The 18,329-nt window shown below is 55.9% G+C and overlaps 1 protein-coding gene across 5 annotated transcripts in view; it reads right to left on the reverse strand.

Annotated features, from left to right (window-relative positions):
- Positions 1-18,329, reverse strand: part of PLXNA1 (plexin A1) — a 53,696-nt gene that overhangs the window by 11,098 nt on the left and 24,269 nt on the right. For 4 of the 5 annotated variants that reach the window (XR_004969783.1, XM_036321086.1, XM_036321087.1 and 1 more), the window contains exons 10-23: positions 16,144-16,344; positions 14,227-14,323; positions 13,963-14,156; positions 13,699-13,850; positions 13,497-13,617; positions 13,004-13,140; positions 11,648-11,815; positions 10,994-11,087; positions 10,551-10,790; positions 10,323-10,466; positions 9,770-10,004; positions 7,067-7,209; positions 5,477-5,733; positions 5,080-5,146 (exon numbers count right to left, since the gene is read on the reverse strand). Coding sequence is in view for 4 of the 5 variants with exons in the window: in XM_036321086.1 (XP_036176979.1) it covers positions 5,080-5,146; positions 5,477-5,733; positions 7,067-7,209; positions 9,770-10,004; positions 10,323-10,466; positions 10,551-10,790; positions 10,994-11,087; positions 11,648-11,815; positions 13,004-13,140; positions 13,497-13,617; positions 13,699-13,850; positions 13,963-14,156; positions 14,227-14,323; positions 16,144-16,344 (2,250 nt within the window). In the remaining variant the exon portion in view is untranslated. The remainder of the gene's footprint in view (positions 1-5,079; positions 5,147-5,476; positions 5,734-7,066; positions 7,210-9,769; positions 10,005-10,322; positions 10,467-10,550; positions 10,791-10,993; positions 11,088-11,647; positions 11,816-13,003; positions 13,141-13,496; positions 13,618-13,698; positions 13,851-13,962; positions 14,157-14,226; positions 14,324-16,143; positions 16,345-18,329) is intronic. The other variant, XM_036321088.1, reaches the window with a different exon arrangement.

Genomic DNA, 18,329 nt, shown 5'->3' on the forward strand with positions numbered 1-18,329 from the left:
TCCATCTACCTCTAAAGTACCTAGTCCTCAAATGCCAAGTGTCCTCAGAGGGCGCAGGCTGAGCCGGCTATCTATTCCTGGCCCAGCCAGCAGGCTCCCCAGTGCTGGCTCTAACCGCTCTTGCAAAACCTGCCCAGATGGGGCAAAGTAGGAACGGAAGATCTAAGGCCAGGAGACAGGAAGGCCCAGAACCCAAGGCCTCATCTAGTCCTACCCTCCTTGGGCCTCAGTTTCCTATAAAGTGAGGGAAAAGGATGTCCTCAAATGCCTCCCAGCCCCAGCTCTGAACATGCAGAAACTACCAATGAATTTTCAAGTACAAAGATAATACAAATATAGTCTATTCTATAAATGATGTTAGGACAAGTGTTTCTCCACTTCGGAGGGGGGAGGGGGAATCAAGTGGGAGCCTACCTCACAGAGTACACAAATAAAAATCAATTCTATGAACAATACAGGAGTTATATAAAATGGAAACTTTGTATTAAAAAAAAAAAACCTGCATAAAATACTGGAAGAAATAACTCTAAAAAAGCAATTAAGGATAAAAAAAAGACATTAAAGAAATAAGTGGCCAATCAAAAAAGGATGCCCAAGTTATTAGAGAAACAGTAATTAAAGCAACAAGCTGGCAAAGATGAAAAAAGAAAGCTGATGAAGTAGGTGTTATCCAAGGCCTGGGTAAGATTCTCAAACACTGAATCGGTGCAACCCTTTTTTGCAGGACAACCTGGCAGCATATATTCCAATAAAAAATGAACATGCCTGATCAACTACAATCATCGTTCTGGATATCCACTTCAGCATGAACATGCAAAGATCACTGATCAGCATGCTGGCCACAGTGCAGGGCACGGAGAGGAAAAATGCAAGCTCTCCTACCACCTCCGGCAGCGCAGCACTCACACTGGGAACATTATGCAACTGTTAACAAGAAGGAAAACCGGCCCTGACCAGTTTGGCTCAGTGGATAGAGCGTTGGCCTGCGGACTGAAGGGTCCTGGGTTCGATTCCAGTCAAGGGCATGTACCTTGGTTGTGGGCACATCCCCAGTGGGGAGTGTGCAGGAGGCAGCTGATCGATGTTTCTCTCTCATCGATGTTTCTAACTCTTATCCCTCTCCCTTCCTCTCTGTAAAGAATCAATAAAATATATTAAAAAAAAGAAGGAAAACCACCGGCAGAGGCGGCCATCACACCTCTGCCCGAGGAGGGGGAGCACAGTACAGTGCAAAGTGTATGGTCCTAAAACGGAAAGGACCTGTAGGGAAGAAAAGGTACAACACCAGGGTTTCTTCTTACTAGACGCCATTTATAGATATTTGCTTCCCAGTTCAGGACCCAGCATGGGAGGACACACATCCCCAGAACGGGAGGGGGAGGGGGGAAAAGGCTCAGCCCTTTACACTCACTCTGTGCTGTCTAGGTATGCTAAAATGAACATGGGTTACTTTTCTAGTTCAATTTTTGTTTGTTTCTTCAAAACAGTAAAGAAAGACAGGGATTTGGGGTGTTTAAAAACAATTTATGGCACACTAAAAAGGAATGAACTTTCAAGCCATGGGAAGACATGGAGGAACCTCAAGTGCATATTACTACATGAAAGAGGAGTCTGAAAAGGCTACATACTGTATGCTTCCAACTACAGGACGTACTGGAAAAGGCAAAACTGTGGAGACAGGGAAGTATCAGTGGTTGCTAGGTGAAGAGGTGGCGCACAGGCATCTCGGGCAGTGAAATTACTAATACTGTAATGATGGGTGCAGGTCACTGCCATTTGTCCAAAACCAATCGTGTAGCACCCAGGGTGAACCCTCACGTGAACTATGGCCTTTGGGGGATGTTATTTTAACTCAGGTTCATCGATTGTGACCAATGCACCACTCTGGTGGAGGATGTAATAATGGAGAGGCTGTAAGAGGGCACGTGATACATGGGAAATCTGTCATTTCTGCTTGATTTCGCTGTGAAACTAAAATTGTTCTAAAAAGTGTACCAAGTCAAAGTATGGACCAATGGAGAAAAAAGCTGTTATCACGAGAATTTTTTATTTATTTATATGAAATGGAGATGTTAACTAACCTTACCTTTGTGATAATCATTTCCCAATATATGTAAATCAAACCCTTATGTTGCATACCTTAAACTTATACAGTGATATATGTCAATTATTTCTTACTAAAACCGAAAAAAAAAATAATACAGTGCACTCATCCCTCAGTACTCCCGGTAACTGGTTCCAGGACCTCCCCCATAGCAAACTCCGCAGATGCTCAAGTCCCTTATATAAAGTGGCATAATATCTGCATATAATCTACAGACATCCTCCCATTTACTTTAAATAACCTCCAGATTACTTATAATACCTAACACAATGTAAATGCTGTGGAAATAGTTTTATACTGTATTGTTTAGGGAATAACGACAAGAAAAGTCTGTACCTAATCCAGTGTAGATACAACCATCACAGGCCTAACTACATAGTAACATGTCAGTAACAATGTAACATCTTTTTTCCTGAATATTTTTGATCTGTGGTTGGTTGAATCCATGGATATAGGACCTGCAGACACAGAGGAGTGACCGTATACATTGAAAAAACCAAAACAGTTGTGGCACAGTCAGTGGCCAGCTAATGCAGACAGGGGGAGCCTGAGCCAGTGCCGGGTATCCCTCCAGCAGAACCAAATGGCTCTGGGCCAGTTCCTCCTGCCCAGCACCGCACACATCCGTATTGTGAGGGGCAACCATGATTTGGGAGTAGGGGGGTGCTCTGAGCAGATCGAAGCACACCCTGCTCAGCTTCTTCAATGGAACCCCGTAAGGGTGGGCCAGTCAGCTTGGCCTATGCTCCCAACACTGCCTTCCCACTCCCTTGGCCAGCCCTGGCCTCCTCTCCCCTATCCATACCTGACCCGACCCTCCATGAAGGAGCCCCCACCCTTGATCCCACAGCACGGCTTCCTGATAGCAGCACCCACTCAACCACTCTGCCTTCAACCCCCTGTGCCGGCCCCACTTGCCTACTTCCTGCAGCCTGACCCTCCACCTGGCATCCCACAGCACACACCCAATCCAGGCCTCGGACTGGATTTGTCAAGCTGGGGCCCCTTTCTCCGCCTGAGGAGCCTCAGGAGCAGACGGGTCGATGAAGCTAAGGCAGCTCAGACCCAGTGGCTCGTGTCCTCTAAACCTGCTTCTCTTGGCTTCCAGAGTGCAATTCAATGAGCGTGTAAATACATCACCGTCTCGCAGAATTTTAGAGGAAATGCACAACTTTTCCTGAGGCTCCCAGCTCAGCATAACAAGAACCCCAGCATTTCCTGGACACTCTCCACAGGCCTGGATTTTCCCAGATGAGCCCTGCACAGCCTGTCTCCCTGTCCACACAGTACCTCACCCCCACCTCAGAGCTGTCACTCCCTCTGCCTTGCTAAGCAACTCCTTCCCTTCCTTCCTCAAACCTCACCCACCCCTTGACATCTGCCCCCTTTTCATGTGTCCCGATTCCCATTTACCCTCTCCCCAGCCAGGCAGGACTCTGCTCTGGGCACCTCTAAGCCACCAGGGCCTGGGCCCAACAGCATTCTGAGTGAAGGGCTGAAGGCCCCCTTGGGTGTCCCTTATTCAGTAAGGACACAGGAAACGGAGGTCCATGGCTAAGAAGCAACCACGTGGATATTCAGGCCACTAGGCTACACTGCCCATCATGCTGGCCATCTGCAGAATGTCTACAGAGGTCAGAGAAATGAGCGGAACACGTATGAACATACACCTGGGCACAGAGGCCAGAGAAATGAGCAGAACACGTATGAACATACACCTGGGCACAGAGGTCAGAGAAATGAGCGGAACACGTATGAACATACACCTGGGCACAGAGGCCAGAGAAATGAGTGGAACACGTATGAACATACACCTGGGCACAGAGACCAGAGAAATGAGCGGAACACGTATGAACATACACCTGGGCACAGAGGTCAGAGAAATGAGCGGAACAAGTATGAACATACACCTGGGCACAGAGGCCAGAGAAATGAGCGGAACACGTATGAACATACACCTGGGCACACAGGTCAGAGAAATGAGCGGAACACGTATGAACATACACCTGGGCACAGAGGCCAGAGAAATGAGCGGAACACGTATGAACATACACCTGGGCACAGAGGTCAGAGAAATGAGCGGAACACGTATGAAAATACACCTGGGCACAGAGGTCAGAGAAATGAGCGGAACACGTATGAACATACACCTGGGAACAGAGGCCAGAGAAATGAGCAGAACACGTATGAACATACACCTGGGCACAGAGGTCAGAGAAATGAGCGGAACACGTATGAACATACACCTGGGCACAGAGGTCAGAGAAATGAGCGGAACAAGTATGAACATACACCCCAGGCTTGGCCTGGGGCCCACTGTCCCCACCTTGTGAGTCTCTGCCAAGCCTTCAGATTTTAAGGGAAACCAGATACCTGGGTCTGAGCGATCTCCCACTCTCTACATGCAGCCACACCAGATCCACCTGGACCCACGTCTGGCCCGGGGCTGCAGTCTGTGCCCTCTGCCTCCACCCCTTCTGAGGACGGCCTCGGGTCAGGGCCTGTCTTCTAGGGGGGAGGGACGCTCCCAAGCCTGAACCAGGGCTTGTTTGTGCAGCCTCGCCCCACAACGAGAGCCATCAGGAGGCCCCAGGTGTCTCCCCAGGCTGGCCCAGCGCTGGGTGCTGGACACATGGACTCCCCTGCCAGGTTGTCCCCCCTCATCTTTAGCTCCAAGCCATGGGTACAGTGCAGAGACCTGGGCCTGTATTCAAACTCCAGCTCAGCCGCACACTATCTGTGAGGCCCAAGACAGCTTGCCTCAGAGCTGGGGTGTCCACTCCTGCCTTGGTGGCTGCGTGAGGCCTGGACAGCCTCATGGAGACAGGAGAGGGGCCAATGGGTGCATGTCCTGCGGGAGTCCACTCTGAGCCACTCTGGGCTGAGACTGTGCATCTCTGGCCTCCTTTTTTCCTCACACCCACTCACCTGTCCCCAACACCCTCTTGTCGTTCTCTCCTCCCCAGCCCACCTACCTTGAGGAATTTGTACAAAAGGAAGGTGAACCAGTTGGTCAGCATCTTCTCTGCTACTGACTCGGTCCTGGAGACAGACAGAGGCAGGGTGTCATAACTTCCGCTGCCAGGCCCACACAATATGCCCACCCCACCATCACCCCTTCCTACAGCACTAAAGGCACTCATGGGCTGGGGAGCTGTGATGGAGACCCCAGCCCTTGGCCCCAGAGAAGGCCTCTGAGCATGACTCAGGCCCGACACTGATGGCCCCAGAGTGGAGCTCCATGCCCAACACACCAGGTCACCACGACCAGTATCTGGCCAGGGAAGCCACAGCCCCCCCAGAGCCGCGACAGTAACGCCCTGGCCGAGCACCCGCAGGCCTCGGGGTCTGCAGGTGGAGGTGTGGGCTCACCGCCGCAGCAGCAGCTTGGGGTGGTTCTTGCTCTCGAGGTTCTTCTCAATGAGGTCAGACAGCAGCTGCTTGAGCACGCCCGTGGCATACTCCATCTCGCCCTGCAGAGCCGTCATGATGAGCGAGGCCACGTTCCCACGGTCGCGCATGGAGAAGCTGCGTTGGGCCTCCAGCGTGCGGATAAAGGTCAGCAGGAAGTGCTTCTTGGTCAGCAGCTGCCCAAAGAGTGTCAGTGATTTCTCCACATTGGCCTGTACCTGGGAGGACAGGAGCTTGCTCAGACCCACAGCAGGGTACCCAGTACTGTCATGGAGGGGAGGGGCAGGGAAGAGGCCTTCTGGGCAGGGCAGGGCCAGAGGGCAGGGCAAGGCCACAGAGCAGGCCTCAGAGGGAGGTGACATCCTGACAGGTGTCCAGGCCTCAACAGAATGGATGTAGCCTGGTAGTTGCCTGAGATACCCACTCCAGACAGAGACCCAGGCATACCAGTGTCAGTGAGGGGTGTAGAATGAGGGCCTGTTCTTGCCACCATCTAGCAGTTTGGAAGGAGAACAACCCAACACCCCATCTGCTGGGCACTCACTCTGCTCTTGCCAGAACCATCAACCCAGAAACCACCCTCCCTACTTCATGGAAGATGCCTGAAGTCCAGTGGGGGAAGAGGCTTATTGGGGCCACATGGCATGGAGGTGGGAAAAGAGGTGGGATGCAGGCATGGCTGGTTCTCTTATCTGTACCAAGGCTTGTCAGGCAGAGGCCACCAGTGACACCTGGCTCCCAGCTCAGTCAGACAGATGGCAGGTCCCAAGAAGAACACACAGTCACAGCTATGAAAGCAGCTGGACCAGCACAGCAGATAGCAACATCAGAAGAGAGACCTGACAGAGGACATGGAGCTCCCAACATGCAGCAATCCCAGGGAATGCCTGGGCCCAAGCCAGAGTGACAGGAAATCTTTCAGGTTCAGTCTAAGAGGAAACATCCCACCAATGGAACCACACAGGTGAGCAGGCCCCCAACATGCAAGGTGTGCAGAGAAGGGATGCCCTTGGCTAGAGAACACGACAGAGCTGATCTGCAGAGCCCTGGCTATTCCAAGCTAGGAACTGGGCTCCTGGCCTGCCTGGGAGGCCCCTAAAGATGTGTTGTGCCAACAGCCAGGACTCTGACAACATCTTCAGAGAAAAGCCCAGCTCTGACGGCCTCCATGCTTCCTTGGTCACGCGTTCCTGCCCCAACAGCCATAAGAGTTTCAGCTGGGCACTCACACCTCCCAGCATACATTGGCTGGGCTCCTGCCCAGTGAAGCTTGGCATTCGGAACCACCCAGGAGGCAGACCAGGTGAGCTGTAGGGTGTATGAGATGGACTAGAGGGCTCCACAAAAGCAAGGCGGCCCCAAGGAGCCCAGTCACTGGGATGGTTAGCTGGATTGTGACTCTCCCACCCCAGACCCCTTCCTGACCTTCCTCCTTGCTTCCCCACTCCTCTCCCTACAGGCTCAAGCCATCCATCAGGACCCTCCAGCTGCCCACCAGCCCCCCAGGAGCCCCTCGGGTGGATGCGGGATGAGCCCCGGCCAGCAGCCCACCTCCATCTCCTTGAGCACTGGGTGGTCCTCAATCCCGGGGAAGAGCACCCGCATGGCGTACGTCCTGTAGTCGAGGAAGGGGATGCCAGCACCATCCAGGTCATTGGTCAGCTCGTGGATGTCCGTCTGCAGCTCTGCAAAGGCTATGGCCAGACCAGGAATTAAGGCAGGTGCCCCACTGGCCTCCTGGCTCCCCGACCCCCACTCAGGGCCAGGCTTAGACGCTGGCTCTGCTGCTCACTGGTTGGGTGACCTTAGGAAAGTACTGCACCTGCCTATGCCTCAGTTTCCCTGGTCCTAACACAGGGACAAAATCCCTTTGTTTCTCTGAGTCATCACAGGATTAGCCAAGATGAGAGCAGAGAAGGTACTGGACAAGGCCCAGGTACATGGAGCTCCCAACATGCAGCAGTACCAGGGAATGCCTGGGCCCAAGACAGGCGTTCACCCTCATACTGCACACTGGCATGTGGGGGTGGAGTAACAATGGGTGTCAGCTCTTTTGCCACCTGAGAGAGCACCAACCGCCCACCCTGGTTCCCCTGGACTCAGCCGCCTGGAAAGAGAAGGGGTATGTCCAGATGAGGGAGATGGTGGACAGCAGAGGTGCCAGGACCCAGGGGCTGTGCAAGCTCCCCAGCCCTCCACCCTGACAGCCACCAAATGCACAGCTCAGGCCTACAGGCTGCTACACTGCCCACCCACTCCAGGCGGCTCTGCCTCTCTCAGAAACAAAGCAGGCAGGTGCAGGCCCTGACAGAAACATTCCAGAGGTGTGAGGTATTGACCCTGCAGCAGCCCAAGGGATGAGCTATCTGATCAGGAGACAGAGGAGTGCCTGGCAGGCTCTGAGCAACAGTTGGCAAGTTTAACTAAGAGCCGGGCCTTCATCTCTTCAGCACGGCTGCCGGGCGTCTATTTATCTCTACCTGGCTGCCCTGGGGTGCCCACCAGCTATTGCACCTACACACGCTGGCAGATTAAGGCTTCATGCACACCCGCCTCAGTGGGCAGCCATCCTTGCTCCAGTAGAGATTCCCGCCTGCAGAACTCCCCTCTGGTCCCCGCACACCTGCTTATGTCCCATCAGTGGCAGGCAGGTCTGTCGGGGAGTGAGGAGGCTCCCAGGACTGGCAGGGTACTCGGCAAAGGGATACCTTGGTTCCATTCAAGTTAACAACCTGATGACAGGCTCATTATGACCTCGAGGCCCTTAGGCCCACCCTAACACTTAGCTCCTTTTCTTCATTCACATTTAGGAACACTGCTAGTGTCTGCCTTCTAGAACTGTGAGCATTCACTAGCCAATATCAGCAAAATGCTATGGTTGTGCCTAGCACCTCCCAAACATCCAATAACATGATTATCACCGGCGCTGCTGTTCACCCCTCCTAACACCCCCAGCTCCTTAGATGTTGCTCAGAGACATGCACAGAGCCCGAGACCATGAGTGGGTAGGGGCTGGCCTGTTGCTGGGGACCTAGCCCTGAGGCACCATCTCATACCCAGCCAGGGAAGCCAGCCATCATGGGCCAAGGCACATGCATGGTAGCTGAACCTAAGCCTCAAGTGACCACTGTACAGCCCATTGTCTATGGCCCCAGCCCACACTTCCCTGCTGCCAGTACTAGGTCCTACCCACCCAGCCAGCAGTGCTGCCCTCAACTCTGCCAGGGATGAGCCATGGCACCTCGAGCACACTGGCCTTCCTGTGAAACATCAGGAAGAGACAGGAAGCCCATGTGGATGCCCTCTGTTCCAGCTTGCTGACCCACTAGCCACTGCTCACACAATTCCGACATCTGTGGCCTCTGCCTCCAGAACTCCCCCCTCCTCCCACCCGCTTCTCTGGACCACCTTCACCTGCCCTTGGGGTCCACCCACTTTCCATCAGGGGCTTCAGAGTCACAGGCTTGGGGAGCACGTGACCAGGTATGACATCAGGAATTGGCTGGAGTTGGGCACAGCAGGGAAGCTAAGCTCACCCACTATGGCCATCTTGTCACCACAGGGAGTGAGGAGCCCTAAGACGAAGAGATTCCTGACAGGCTTACATTCCGGAAGCCAGCGTACTCTGCACTTCCCTTGCAGAAGCCAGTCAGAGCTGATTTCTGCCATTCACACCCAGGGTCAAGACGTACACATGCCCATCCTCAGAGGACTATAGCCTGACTCCCTGAGAAAGGGCTCTTCAAGGACAAAAGCCACCCCAGGCCAGGGTCTGCATGTGCTGAGGGATAAAGAAAAGGCCTACTCAGCACGATGCTTGGCCACAGGCATGCAGCCACCACGCTAGCACGAGCATGCATGCAGCACTGCCCTGTAGGCTCTGTACGGGCCATCTGGCACTCACAGCCCCCAGTGAAGTGGGCACTGGCACTACGCCCATCCTACAGATAAGGAACCGAGACACCCATGATTATGTGTCTGTCCAAGGTTCTACAGCCAAGATGGGGCTCAGACAGCTAGAATCTGCATTGTAAGCAGCACCCACAGAAGCCAAGGCTCCAAGGCCCCAGGGAGGCCCCTGCCTACCTCACTGGGAACAAGCCCAGCAGTGAGGCCATCAAGAATGCTGCAAACTGAGTGGAGTCAGCAGGCAGGCAGCCCCTGGCTCAGAAGTAGCAGCAGCCCAGCATGCCCTACATTCCTGGAACCCCCCCCCCCCGCCCCCATGTTTCCCTACTCATAGCTCCAACAGACCTTCCTTGCATTCGAGGGCCACGCGGGACTCCAGGTTGTCCATCTGGAGCTGCAGCCGTTTGAGGGTGCGGTCAGCATCACGAGACTTGCGCTTGTAGGCAATGAGCACCCCCACGATGACAAGCAGCAGGAGGCCCCCACCCCCGCCGATACCCACAATGGCGGGCAGGGTCAGCAGGCTGTCTGAGTACATCTGCAGCATGCCCGGGGAGAACTGGAAGCCACCAGCCTGGACCTGGAGGGGAGGGTGCAGACTGTTCAGAAGGTGACATGCCCACTCACAGCTCCTGGGCCCACACTCTCAAGATCCCCACAGCATCTGCCCCTGGCCTGGACTGCTCAGTCGGGATGGGGACACTGGGGACCCAGGGTAGGTACCAGGCCACCAGGCGTACATGGATTGGATGAGGGCCAAGTTAGGGCTTGCCTGGAGCTGGGCTCAGACACAGAGTTGGGGTTGTCACAGGCAGGACTAGGTCAGAGGGTCAAAGACATGAGGGACCCAGTAACCAGAGCCAGGGCTGGGGCACAGATCACCGGGCTATGGACATACCGTGACCTTGTGCTCCCCGGTGAGGTTGGGTGACTCGCAGAGTAGCTGCGTCTCTGACACTGTGAGGATGCAAGGCGTGGAGCCGATGAGCACCGTGTAGTTGAGCCTTGAGTTACCAGGTGCAGGTGGTAAGAGATTCCGGCCCTGGGGGTGGAGGGTGATGAGCTAGAGACCCATTGGCCCTTGCCTCACCTGCACCCCCACTCCTGCCCACTGAATGAGGCCCACCTTGAGGATGAGTGGGGAGCCAGGCTTCAGCTCCAGGAGGCCCGTGGGGCTAAGTGGCTCCAGCACGGGGTCGGGAAAGTAGAGGAAGGAGGAGGAGTTGAGCACAAGCAGGGCACGCACGTCATCCATGACAAAGCCCAGCTCTTCAGGCCGCTCCCCCAGCTCGGGCGGGCTGCGGGAAGGGTTGTCCACCGATGGGGCCTGGCACACCATGGTAGTGTCGTTGTACACCAGGCAGTTCTGGGGACACAGGTGCGAGGACACTGGGCCAGCTGCTCTGCACATGGAGCCCGGCCCTGGCAGGGCCAAGGGGCTGCTGCCACATATGCACACCCAGAGGCCAGGGATGGCTTCTTTCCCTGGGGCCTCCAAGCACAGCAACTGCCAAGGTAGCTTGGGTTGCACGAGGAGGGGGAGGGGTACGGGGAGGGGCAAAGACTCACGTTCTCCCTCTCAACACCTCCATACTTGGCCCGGATGCGGGGTTCTCGGACAGTGGCCAGGTTGGTGCCTGTGACTGTTAGGAGGGTCCCTCCACTAGAAGATGAGGGGATGAGGGGTCATGGGGTGAAGCTCTCTGCCCCAGCCCAGCAAAAAGGTGGGTCCCGACACACCACCCAGCTTCCCAGAAGACATAAGCAGGATACAATCTTTCAGCACCAGAACTCAGATTAAATCAGCCACATCTGAGGACAGGGATCCATTATCCTGAGAGCTGTGGCTGGAACATCTTTATTCTTTTTTTTTAAAGAGTGCAACATCAGAGTTTAGAGAAATTTTTGTGTAACACGATTTTCCAGGTTGCTGCATCTACAGCAGGGGAGTGACCAAAGTCTTAAACTTTGCTATTTCTACTCCCACCCACAGAGACAGATCCAGGCAGTACAGGAAGGGTTTGGCCACACCCTGCCCAGCTCTGCACAAGGCACCACCACTGTAAGGAAACCACCAGAAATTCAATGATCAAAAATTTGGTGGCAGGACCACACAAGGAAGAGGAAGAGGAGAGCCCAGTGCAAGAGCTCCGTCCTCATAGCATCACACGGGACGAGGGCACTGGCCAGGTTGGGGCTCAGGGCAGGCTGGGGCAGCCCCACCTGTTGATGCTCCACTCTGGGTCAATCTTCAGGATGGTGGGGTCCTCAGTATAGTTGTACTTCACCTCAGGGTTGGTAAGCTGAGCTCGGTTGATGTTGATGACAATGGGGGCGCTGCCAGGGCTCTGCCCTGGGGGTGTCAGACACCGGATCTCCCGGGAATTCCTCCTGGAGGGGCCCCACGGGACAGTGAGGATGTGGGTGCTACAGCTCACCTTTCAGGTGGGCTAAGTTTCTAGGTTCCATCGAAAACAGGCATGTGGGCAAGTTTCTCCCCAGGCCTTACCTACCCAGTTGTAAAACGGGGCCACACCAGGACCTGAGGACTGTTACAGCTACTTTCTCCAAGGGGTCAGGTGCTTGTCTGCCCATCTTGGACCCCATTCTGGCCCTCTCCTTCCAAATTGCCCTGCTTGGTATTCGAGGCCCTATCTGACCAACCCACTAGCTAAGGGGCAACCCTGACTCATTCCCCAGGTGACCCAGCCACGCCCATGCCCGGACTGGAGAGCCGAGCCTGGCAGTCCCCACAAGCAGGCTGCTGAGTGGTAAGGGAACTCCAGGAGGCCCAGGGATGGCTGGTGGGACAGAGACTGGGGAACCCTGACCTTCCCACCTGCTGTGGCACTACCTCCACTCAGCCTGTGGCTTCTGTTGCCATGAGAACCAAAGTACCAAGCTCAGTGCCAACTCTTGCTACATGGGTGATGCACACGCCTCCCCTGATGTGAACCTGGGCCTGGACTGTGAGTAGGCAAAATGAACTGGCTGGCGCGGGGGAACTGGGTCACTCCCACTGGGCGGGCAGCCAGCCAGTCACTACCTGCACCTGGGTCCCCATCGCCTCAGCTCTTTCAGCACAGCTGGGAGGCCCGCAACCACCAGGCCCGCCAGTGCAGCAAGACTGCAAACACCAATAATTAGTCTGATAACGGGTAATTACCACAGGAAAATATTTAAAGGGCCGCTCCATTATCATCCCTAATCTAAAATTATCTATTTCAAGCCTCAGGGCTTTTGTTAGCATTTTTTCTCTCTTAAAATTTTTAAAAAATACTTATTAATGTTCCCAAGGGATCCCTCAATCCCAGGACAGGGTGGTTGTGCCTGTCCCTTGAGCCCAGGCCCTGCCCACCGGCCAGCCCTGCCTACCTGCCCTTCCCACTCTGAGGTAGCCTGTCTCCATGGTAACCTTCTTACCACTGGTTTCCATAGTGATCACCCTGGCCAGGCTCTCCAGGTTCCCCTTGTTTCCCAGGCAACGGGAGGGGACATGCAGCCATCTGAACCAACCACCACCAGGAGAAGGTGGGCTATACCTACCACCCCACCCCCAACCCCATCCACACCCCTTACCAGGAGAAGGAGCAGGGCCGGCCGCCAACAGACACAGCCACATCACTGCCTGCATTGAGGTGGCTGCCCTCGATGCCAATCCAGGTGCCCCCTGAAAGAGGCCCCCGGGCAGGACTCACGCGGTAGAAGGTTGGAGTCTATGGGAAGAAGGAACTTGCTGGAGCTCCAGGAAAGGCCTACCCCTTGGCCCAGAGGCTTGCTTGCATCTCCAGCCTTGCCCAGGCCCTGTGCTCATGGACTCTCAGACAGAGCCCACAGGCAGGGCCCAAAGTGTACAGAGGAACCTGGAGTCAGACCCCAGAGATGAGGAGGGGAGATGGAGACCAGGAGCAGGGGTGTTGCTGCACGAGGGGGTGGGGGGAGCCCACACGAGGACAAGGAGCCCCACACTGGAGGTAGCCTTTGGGCCAAGCCAGGCCCTGCAGGGACAGGCCTCACAGCCCCGAGGCCTCATGGGAAGAAAGGGTTCCAGGCTGGGTGGGGTGGGGCTTACCACAAAGGTGAAGCGTTTGGGCGACAGGGCCCGGAACTGGGGGGAACAGTCCCGCACGCACACCTCCACCAGGGCGTCATGGGCCCGCACTGTGCTGGCATCTCCGATCTCGCAGACGATCCTGTGGGGCACCAGGGGACTCAGAGGGCTGCAGCAACCAGCTGGGCGTCAGGGCCTCCCACCCTCTCCAGGCGGCACTCACTGCTCGGCACTGATGTACTCGCTCTCCACAGGGCTGCACAGCACCTTGCCCACTCGCACGCCCAGCCGCACGTCCTCGAAGCGCAGGCCCAGGTTCTCACCCGTGATTGTAAGCCTGGTGCCTCCCTGCCGTGGGCCTGTCTCTGGGGACAGCTGTGGGGAAACAGAGGGTGGGAGGCCAGCAAGGGCCATGAGGAGCTGCACAGGGAGGCAGCTGGGCAGTCAGAGACCCCATTCCTCTCAGTGGCCCAAGAGGTGCACCTACCTTGAGGATCTTGGGGTCAGTGCAACGGCTGCTGCCATGGTGGGCATGCATCCAGGCAGCAGGCAAGTCAGCAGGGCAGTGAGGACGCAGGGAACAGCGGCGCTCAGCCACACACCAGCCGCACTCGAAGCGAGGGTCAGCTTTGAGGCAGAGGCCACAGCTCTCCCGCAGGGCCGGGCATTTGTAGAGGTGGGCTGTAGGGGGAAACACAGTCAGCGGGGCCAACCCATGGCCCCATCCCCAGGGCCATCCCACCCGGCTCACCCTGGATGTTCTGAGGGTTATCGATGATGAAGTTGCCATTCCACACCACCGACAGGTTCACAGGCAGGTCGCTGATGTCATTACCCTCGTAGGAGTACTGCAGACAGTATGCAGTACGGAGTCAGGCCAAAACCCCAGGAGGCAGGTCAGGGCTTGTGTACCCCTCCTGGTCACCACTGGGGCTGGATGCTGGGAGTGAGCTTGGTGGGGCAGGGTCTGGGGGCCTTGCCTGTCCAGACTGGTGTTTCCAATACAGAGCTGGGTACCCAACAGAAACACCTGGCCGCCAACCAACCTAGGGACTAATCCTCTCCTGCCACACCCAGCTCTCCCTCCAAGCCCCTAACTCCAGGTCTTCCCTCCCAGTGGCCCTGGCCCCTGCTCTCCAGGCAAACCTCTGTCCCAGCGGATATGAGGTGTATCCTCCAGGATGACCTCCCTACTTCCCCCACCCAGAGTTCAGGACTTCCTAGCTGGACCCCTTGGATGCCTGTCAGGGATGCTCTGTGAATTGAGGTACAAGCTGTGTGCCCCCATACCCCGGGCATAGGCTGGCAAAAAGCACTGTCAGGTGAGGCTCAGCCCCCTGCCCCTCCCAGGAGCTCAGGCCCAGCACTCCCTGCTGTGCCCCATTGTCTGCAGTTGAGGCCCTCCACTCCATCCCAGAGCAATCCATCGTCATTGTATCTGCAGGAATTTAGCTGGATCCTATCACTTCCTGATACTCCCTTTCCCTTTAAAAACGGTTACAGAAAAGATAAACGTGGGCCTGGTGAGAGGGGAGAGGCAGACGGGAAGAGGAGTTCGAGGAACGAGGTGGCAGAGGCTCAGGAATGGTGAAGAAACAGAGAACTAGAGAGAGACATACAGACAGACGGCCTTAGATGGAGAGGAAGGAGAAGGTGGACAAGTCTAGGCCAGGGAGCCCCACAGAGATGCAGGTGGAAGGTGTGGCTGGCAGAGTCAGTGATACAGTAAGGAAGAGAGAGAACTGAAAGGACAGGACAGGCAGCAGGGCACAAGGAACTCCAGCACCAGCCAGCTGGCTGACCTGCCCCCAGGAGCCTGTTATGACCCCCAGACGCCAGTCCAACCTGCTAGGAAAAAGGAGAGGTTGGGAAAGGGTCTGCCACCACTGGCAAGGGACCCTTCCCCTGGGATTCTACAGGGTGGGGGCCAAACACAGGCCTTGCAGAGAACTCAGGAGCCAACAGGGCCTTGGCCATAGCAGGAAACCCCTGCTCTCCTGACTACATTCTTCCTGAACGGATGGGGAAACTGAGGCCTGCCAGCAGTCACAGAAAGAGCTGGAAGAAGGCCTCTCGGGACCACCACTCCCCCAGCCCACAGGAAAGGTTTGGGCTCTACAGAGATCACCGTTACTGAATCCACTGAACTTGATAACAAGCTTTGAAAATGTCATCCTATTAGATTCAAGGCTCCAAATGTGGCTGCTTCTTGGCACTGGGGCAACACCTGCCTACTAGTGTGCAAATGCATGGGCTGCTATGAACAGTTTCTGTGTCTGGCCACAGGAGATATAAAAGGAGCCGAGTGCTTGGGCACAATCCCCCTGACCTTGGCCCTCTGGAAGCATTGGGTAATGACAGCACGTGGGAGTTTCCACACCCTCAACCTGGCCTCCTCCCCACGTACCCAAGACCCCATGCAAAGCCCACATCTAAGTTGCCCATTCCCACTTCTGAGATGTGCTTCCACCAAACATCTGGGTGGCTCTTGGCAATGCCCCACCCGCACACCCAGGCTGCCTTAGGGGCGTGGCAGACACCTTGGGAGCTCGAAGAACACCTGACTGTGCCCTATCCTTTTGCTCCTGAGCAGAAAGCAGATCCTAAGCCCAGCAGCCCAGTCTAGCAGGAGGGGTTCCCCAGGCCTCTGCTGGCTCCCCAGCCTCACCGAGGAGTTCTGGCACTGCAGGCTGGAGCTGTTGAAGCGCAGAGCGTTGACACGGGCCGGGCTTCCCGGGATGTGAAAGAGGCACTCGTACCCACGCTGGCCCGACTGTGGCTGCGGCAGGTTCCGGGCAGTGAGGGTAATGGGCTTCACCACGCCCACTGGCACGTAGATCTGGGTGGAGGGCAGGATCTGCGGGCAGTCCTGGGGGTGACAAGGCTTCAGCTGAGCGTAGAGGGGGCCAGTAAACAGGTACCCCATTGTGGCCCAGACTGCAATCTATGTGCAGAGCCCGTGCTTCTCCGGGGCAAGCACCACTGTGCCCACTTTATACACTGGAAGACTGAGGACCTCAGGAACAGGCAGCTGATCCAGAGGCAGGAAGCCTGGGTTCTACACTTGCCAGGCTATGTGGCTGCACTCTGTGCCCTGGGGCAAGCCCTCCCCGCTCTGGGCTCAGTGTGCTCTGTCTAATGTTCTAGGACCCCACCATTCAGCAACCAAGAGGTCCCATCTGGTCCACAGCTAAAAAGGCCCTTGAGACAGAAGCAGCCAAGAGTGAGCGCTGGGGCTGTAAGCTCTGCTAGGGGCCCAGAAAGCATGTAAAAATAGTCAGGCAGAAAAACAGTCGGGGCCCCCAGGGCCAGCATTTTGGCAACAATAACTGATGCAACAGCCCAGCTCCCTTGCAGCACACTGACAGCAGCCACAGGAGGAGACAGACCCAGGGGCATGCTACTGAGCTGGGCTTTAAATAGAGATGCTGAAAACAGGCCGTAATCCCCAAGGCCTGCAGTATCTCCCAGCAGAGCATGGGCCCAGGCCTGGCTCTGCAGAGGTTTTGGAGCCTGTAAGGGACACTGGGGGAGCAGGGCCAGGCGGGCTGACTACTTCCCCTGGGTCTACAGGGTGACCCCATCTCCACCAGGGAGAGGCAGATGATGGTGACGTGTACCAAGGACCACCAACCCTACACTCAGGGGCCCTCACTTATGCCAGCACTCTCCTTGCCATGTGAAGGGGTGCCCAGCCCAGCCCAGCCACCAGGCCCAGGCATCTTCCTGCTACCTCCCTAGACCTTGTCATCCCCACTGGACCCCTCAGCAGCCCTGGCTCGTCCTGGCCACCAGGACTGTTCTCGCTGTTCCCCCGCCTCACACCTCCACTCTGTGGACACTATCTCGGCTGCTTAGGAGCCAGCGCCACTGTCAGTGTCAGAGTGTAGGCCCTGTGACCCCCAGCTAGTCTCTCTGGCTGGGCCTTGGCACCTCAGCCATGAAAAGGATTCTGAAATTCCTTTCAGACACCACCAGTGGCCTGAGACCAGGCTGAGCTGGGAGAAAGATGAGTAATGTGGACCAGGACTCTTCCTTAAGGGGACCCATCTCTGCCCATTCAGGGGGCTCTGGGTCTGTATGCTGGCTCGTCTACGAAGTGAGTGAGGAGCCACAACTGTTTATATGACTCAAGTTAGACTTTTAGTCACCTGACCTAGAACTCTTCTGCCTACACACAGTAAGTAAGACTTCAGAAAACTTCCCTTCCATTCCACTTCAGGGACACCATGACCAGGGCAAGTCCCTCCTGGTAAGGAGGCCACCAGGAGGGAAGGCACATGACTGTCCTATGCTGGCCACCCCTCCCATTCCTGGAGAGGCCAACCCTCCCATTCCTGGCAGAATGCCCTAGCTTCTAGGTTTGGGTTCAGAGTGAGTGTGGGCTCTGCTTCGGGGTGCTCTACATGGGACCCCTGCCAAGCATTGGACCTGCACCAGCTGCCTCCTCTACGCCCTTCCCTAACATGCTCTGGTGGCTTCCACCTCAGACAACCCGAGCACACGTGAGAGTACAGGGACGGGGCAAGCAGTGGGGTTCCTGGGGACTCCTTCCCATGGAGTAGGGAACCAAGGCACCACAGAGTGAGCAAGCTCCTGAGTGAGGGGTGGCCCCAGAGGAGCCAAATCCAAACAAGAGATGGGAAGGAGAGACCTGGGCTGGGAGCCCAAGTCCTTACAAACAATAGGATTGGTTGTCTGCGGATGTTACACTCCTTATAAACATACCCATAAAACCTGGGACTACAGCTTATGACAGCCTATCTGTGCAATAAATCCACCCCCCAATAACCCTCCCTGGACCCACAATCACTCCCCGCTTGGCCTGCATGGGCAGATCCTTCAGGAGGGGTC

Source organism: Myotis myotis, unplaced genomic scaffold, assembly GCF_014108235.1.
Source record: "Myotis myotis isolate mMyoMyo1 unplaced genomic scaffold, mMyoMyo1.p scaffold_m19_p_9, whole genome shotgun sequence".
Taxonomy (NCBI): domain Eukaryota; kingdom Metazoa; phylum Chordata; class Mammalia; order Chiroptera; family Vespertilionidae; genus Myotis; species Myotis myotis.